The sequence below is a fragment of the Vanessa atalanta genome, chromosome 7, assembly GCF_905147765.1.
Source record: "Vanessa atalanta chromosome 7, ilVanAtal1.2, whole genome shotgun sequence".
NCBI lineage: Eukaryota > Metazoa > Arthropoda > Insecta > Lepidoptera > Nymphalidae > Vanessa > Vanessa atalanta.
The window spans coordinates 6355254-6361334 of record NC_061877.1 but is presented as its reverse complement, the minus strand read 5'-3'; the positions used below and the strand labels follow the sequence as shown (position 1 = coordinate 6361334).

At 32.3% G+C, this 6081-nt stretch overlaps 1 protein-coding gene across 1 annotated transcript; it reads left to right on the top strand.

Annotated features, from left to right (window-relative positions):
* Nucleotides 1-1433: 1433 nt before the first annotated feature.
* On the top strand, nucleotides 1434-4019 carry LOC125065300 (cytochrome b5-related protein-like). The gene is made up of 5 exons (XM_047672832.1): nucleotides 1434-1786; nucleotides 1890-2293; nucleotides 2486-2674; nucleotides 2936-3166; nucleotides 3578-4019. The coding sequence occupies exons 1-5, from the start codon at nucleotides 1532-1534 to the stop codon at nucleotides 3873-3875; spliced, it is 1377 nt and encodes a 458-aa protein (XP_047528788.1). The 5' UTR covers nucleotides 1434-1531; the 3' UTR covers nucleotides 3876-4019.
* Nucleotides 4020-6081: the final 2062 nt, after the last annotated feature.

Below are 6081 nucleotides of genomic sequence, written 5' to 3'. Positions count from 1 at the left end.
TTATATCTATCTAAATTCTTATTTAGATGAAAGCTCTTTTAGTTAGCCTTTTATGCAAAAGGCTTTGAATGAACCGACCTTTGCAAAGCCTTAGTAATTCACGCCCACAAAAAAGTTCAGAAGAGAATTATTTTAAAAGTTTAAAGTTAGTAGACCTTTTCACTAATTACAAAGTTTGTTCTCTTTTGTTATATAGGGATATGCATATTATATCCGAAAAATAATAGATAATTTAATGACGTTTCAAGGAATAATTTTGTGAATTTATATTATACATACAATTACCTAGTAATTATATAAATTAACACCCTAAGTAAATAGCTTCTGTACAAATCACAGTCGCTTCGAATGGTGGCAAGGACACTAGTCGCATTATTTCGTTGAATCGCAATTCTGAACCTCTTGGTAAATCAAATCTGGTATCTCACCTGGATGAAAAACACGATTACTCTGAGGTCCAACTGTTTTAAATGCAAACGGAACAAGAGGAATATTTGCATCGTTTGATCGCTTCAGCGACAGCGGTGATATGAGGTGGGGCCATCCATTAGATCTCTTACCATCATGATAACTATTTTTCGAGGCTCAATAAGAGCAAAAACGCGATGGCAAGAACCGGTAAAGCCTATCTGAAATTGTTGGACCAGAAAAACCGTGTTAGCCGATTGAGTCCACCTCTTTTTCAAGCTCTGCCATTGAGCTCGGGCTAAAAGTACAATACTATTTCTTAATGTTGCCAACTATTACCTGTATACCTTTATTGCCTAAAAATATCCCAAGATTTTTAGAGGGTAGCGTAGCAACCAGTAACCTGAATCTTTTATTTAAAAGATAAAACCCTATAATATAGTCTGTAATATATTATAATCTGATAAGCCTTTTGGAATTTTGGATCTTTATTAATATAACATTATTACTAAATAATAGAGATCGTTTGACGATTTAATAATTTTGTAAAGTCAACTTTCTTTTTTAAACAAATCAAAATATAAGTATAGCAATTTATTACTAGCCACATATTGGCACAATCATGCCAACATTCCTAGATACTACACACGACCATACTATAGTGATTTCATCGCCATTTTTCATATTATGAGGCATGTGTCTTATATTGATATTATTTAATACATGATACATTTTTTCACTCATAATAACTTTTTAGTGAGTTCTTTACTAATGATATGTTTATTATTAGCTTAAGTCCATTTTTGTCCTTTGTACTATATTAAGAGCCATTAAAATAATTATATGACATTGTTCTTTGAATAAACTCCTAATTTGTTTATGGTCGCTAATTATTTAGCAGATTGCGGTGTATCTTAATGATAGCGCTTAAAAGTACTTAGTGTGCATGCAAGTATTAAAAATAATAACATATCAAAGTGACTTACTCCAAGAGTAAAGTTCATATTAATATTATAATAATCAAGCATTTTAGCTCATTTTATCGGAAGTAACCATATCAAGTAGTAGTGTGAGATATACAAGTAGTACTAGTGGAACAAATTAATTAAAATAAATCAGTGAAATGGCTCCAAAAGAAACCGACTGGGTAGAAGGAGCTCACGAGCGTGCATCCCAGAAGAAAACTCACGTTAGTTTTCCTCAACTAAAGTATCCTTCCTTAAGAGATGAAGGTCTAAGAGATCCTTTGCAATGGCTCACCGGAAAAGCATTGGACGATGGTGCAGAAGGTCTATGGCGAATACATGACAAGCTTTATGATTTTACAACTTTTATGAAGAAACATCCTGGTGGGGCAGAATGGTTAGAATTGACTAAGGTAATTTCTGGTATTTATTAGATATTTTTAACTTTAAAGGCAAATTAATTATTTCTGTGTAAATAAATCTGTTCTTTGATATTCTCAATGTATATTATTAAAGGGTACTGATATAACAGAAGCTTTTGAGTCTCATCATATAAACCCGACAACCGAGAAGATGCTAAATAAATTTTATATAAGGGACGCAAAAACACCACGAAATTCACCCTTCACTTTCCACGAAGACGGTTTTTATAAAAGTCTGAAAAGAGCAGTTCATGAAGAGCTAAAGAAAATACCAAAGGAAGCATCCGCTACGGCGGACAGAATAACTGATGGACTGTTTGCAACACTTCTATGTAGCTCCTCTTTAGCTTGTTGGTTCGAAAATTATTTTATAGCGACGTTTTGGTACATTATTGCATCTGTGAGCCTCGCAATGTTAACAGTGACTTGTCATAATTTTATTCATCGCAGAACAAACTGGCGAATGTATCTTTTTAATATGAGTATGTGGTCGTACAGGTAAGATTTGTACATTAATAAATTTTCGGGAAAGACATATAGTAACTATTCAAACCTTAAACTTTGATCAAACGAATAATATTTTACCATTTTATATAAATGTATGCATTGAAAGTTGAATGAACCAATAATTTGGCTCACAGATCTATAACTCATTGCTTAATATTTAAGAAATATATTGTTTTCTTTCAGAGATTTCCGAGTATCTCATGTGATTTCGCATCATTTGTATACAAATACATTAATGGACTTAGAAATAAGCTCCCTTGAACCATTCCTTTTTTATAATCCGAGGGAAGATAAACCATTACATGCTAGATTTGGATTTATTACGGAATACTTTTTTTTCCCTTTCTTATTTCTGTTGACCTTCACTAAAAGGTAAATATTTATTGTATTTAAATCTGAAAATATATATTATAATTTTTAATTGAATGTATATTATTTTTTTTCACGTATCTTTAATAAAATTTATAGAAAAATTAAATGAAATGTAAACTTTTTACTAAAATAAAGTGACGATTTTTTTTCAAACATTCAATAAAATTTAAATTTGAGATTATTAAAGTTTCCTTTAAAACTATTTCGAGCGTAATTTTAGGTAACCAAATATTCACAATACCACGTAATATCTTATTCCAGATTTCTAAGCATATTCCTACGGAAAGGGTTTTTCAAGGCGCATTACCGCTGGCACGATGCCATTGGCTTTTTGTTACCGTTATGCATGTGGTTCACAAGTGGCAGCGCTTTCCTCCACGTACTTTACACGTGGCTTTGGATCAATTGCACTGGAAGTCTTATTTTTTTCCTCATCGCTGTTAACGCTGCTCATCACCATCCAGATGCTTTAAAGGATGGCGACCAACCTAAGTAAGTTTCACTGGTCGACTGAAGTCCAACTACGGATACTATAAATACATTTCCAGTAAAATGAAAATGTTCTGAAATAATAATAATTTTATAAATAAGTATACTTAATAGTATGCTTATTTTCTTATTACATCTTAATTTGACCTTCGCTCCGTTACATATGTAGATATTATTAATTATTACTTATTTATATGTACATGATTATATGATGAATTACTATTTATTAATTATTAATTGTTTCTATATCTCTCAATTCAAATGATATTGGTTTTCCTATTAATATAAATTTGCCATTTGATTTCTTTTTTTAGAATTTTTTTTTATACTAATTTTCTTTTTACTTTTGTTATCCAATATCTAAAAAAAATGATAAAATGAGATAGTAAATAAAATGAATATATATTTTTACAGAAGCGAAACTCCAGACTGGGGTGAACATCAAGTGGAAGCACTTCTTGATCGAAAGGATATTAATGGAAACACATTTGCTGTTATGACACTCTTCGGGGACCATGCATTACATCACATGTTTCCGACACTAGATCACTCGATTCTTAAATATTTACACCCGATTTTTATAGAATTCTCTGAAAAATATCAAACAAACTACAGGGCGTCGACACAATTTCAATTAGTCATCGGGCAGATTAAAGAAACAATGCGAACCGAGTTCAAAACTGTTGATAAGAGACCATTGTATCCAAAATAATTATGTCCTTTAAAGAATTACGGCTTTTCATCTGATCCTCTTATGCTTAATTTATCCAACCAAATACAGTTTTATGTAATGTATAGGTTATTCTAAATGAAGGTTTATCGGTAAAGACAATAAACGTAAATCCTAATGGATGAACGGATCGTTTTTCTACTCTCATCATTCGTTCAGCCATCATGGATTCGAAACTAAATTCAAGATTAATTCCAGATACACATTCAAGTTTATTCATTCTATTTCAGTAAATATATATTACGTAATATTATTCACTAAAGTTTAAACATAATATAGACTTAAATAAAAAAATTACTTGTTTTGAATACCATTCAAATAAAAATAGTTATTACTTTGAGTATTGGTAGGGCTTTGCCCGCCTGGGTAGGTACCGCCCACTCGTCGTGTGAATGTAACTGTCAAGGATGATAGCTCATTGGCAATGTAAGGACTGTTTAATATTTGTTGCACCTACCTATACTAAAAAATTAATATAAAATTCTGCAGTAATATATTCTTTACGCAACATCGTCTCTCTGGAGGTGAGTGTGTGACTAATAATTTATAACCAATCTAGACACGCGGTAGCGTGTCAGCCAAGTTCTAGTAACAGAACTGGCGTGCAGCACCGTGTGTAATATTACACGAACCATTTGGAGCCACTTTTGACCTCCTCATAACTCAAAAACTATTTGACATAAATGTGTCAAATTTGGCTCATATATTGAGACTCGCGAGATACATATGTGTTCCAAATTTCATAAACGCATCTCAAATGGTTATTTAGATATTAACGTCTAAAAATCGTCATTTTTATCACTGACTGACCTATAGATCAAAACTATAACCTACTTCCAGGTGACCTAGAAAGTTGAAATTTGGCATGCAGGTAGATAATTAGGCCAATATAAAGGAAAAAATCTGAAACTGGTAATTTTTTATCATTTTATTATAATTTTTCATTTTATTGGGTCTATAGGAACACTTATATACTTAATACTTATAGTTCCTGTAATAACTGTAATAAAAAAATAATGTAAGAACCAGCAATCAAAACTTATGACAGCCGGTCTTAATGTGGATTTTAAGGTCTTCACGTGAATATATAACAAGTTGAATACCACCCTTAAGTTTTTTAAATCCAAATATTATGTTTTATTACTTATTAGTATAGCCGACTTTGGTATTTATTACGTTATTAACTAGCATTTAGCGCACATCAATGGTGCAAAATCTATATATACACTTTAAAAAAAAAAATAGGCATTTCGGTACACGGCGAGCAACGTGACGCCGAAGCAGCGGGATAGAAGCGTTGTGATTAAACCTTAACGCGGACGTGTCTGAGCGAGTGGCAACCGCGCTCTTAAGAATTATTTCAATGCCTTCCGATGGAAGCTGCCTAGTCTATTCGACTGCTTATTTTTTGTTTGAGTATACTAGTATACAACAATAAAATAGGTTTCGTGAGACTATAGTAGAGTATGTATATCGTAACAGGAATGATTTAAGTTTGCACTCTAGCGCTACAAACGGGGATCCTTATTGCTTGGAAGAACAGTATCGAGCGAGCATGATGATGTCAGCAAAGGACTGGTGAATGGGTCCAATGGAAAAATAGAGAAAGTACATTGAGGACGTCGACAACAGCAATAGCGCACGTAAAATAACAATTCAATTTAAACATAATTTAATTTGCGAACTAGAAGCCAAACCAAGTTACAGATATTAAGTAATGTACATATATGTTCAAAGGAAACAATTCTGTATTTGCTTAGCATATTCTACTACTATACACAAATCACAAGGCCTTCGCCTTGACTGTGCTCTTTTCGACATAGGCTCCTCTATATTAAGTAAAGAGCAGGCTTACGTCGGCCTCTCTAGAGTTAAAAACTTAGATGGAGTACATCTTATCAATTTAGGTCCAAGTCAAATCAAGACACAAGAGAGCTCTATTGTAGAGTACAACCGTCTGCGCACATTATACCACCCCTACTTGGGCAAATTAAGTATAAACAGAAAACGCGTAAAAAATATCCGGACACTGAATAGGCAATTCAATCGAACATTTAAGAGGTACCTACAAGAAAAATAAGAACGTATCAAAAAAAAGACAATTATACCCCGTAAACATAAGAAAATAGAATAGCTTAACAAAAACCATTTGGTATTAATTTTGTTATTAATAAGTACCTACTAATAA

Excerpts from the sequence above, each read along its gene's own strand:
- LOC125065300 (XM_047672832.1), top strand. The coding sequence starts at position 1,532 with ATGGCTCCAAAAGAAACCGACTGGGTAGAAGGAGCTCACGAGCGTGCA. Across the intron at positions 1,787-1,889 it reads AATGGTTAGAATTGACTAAG|GGTACTGATATAACAGAAGC; the intron begins GTAATTTCTGGT and ends ATATTATTAAAG. Across the intron at positions 2,675-2,935 it reads CTGTTGACCTTCACTAAAAG|ATTTCTAAGCATATTCCTAC; the intron begins GTAAATATTTAT and ends ATCTTATTCCAG.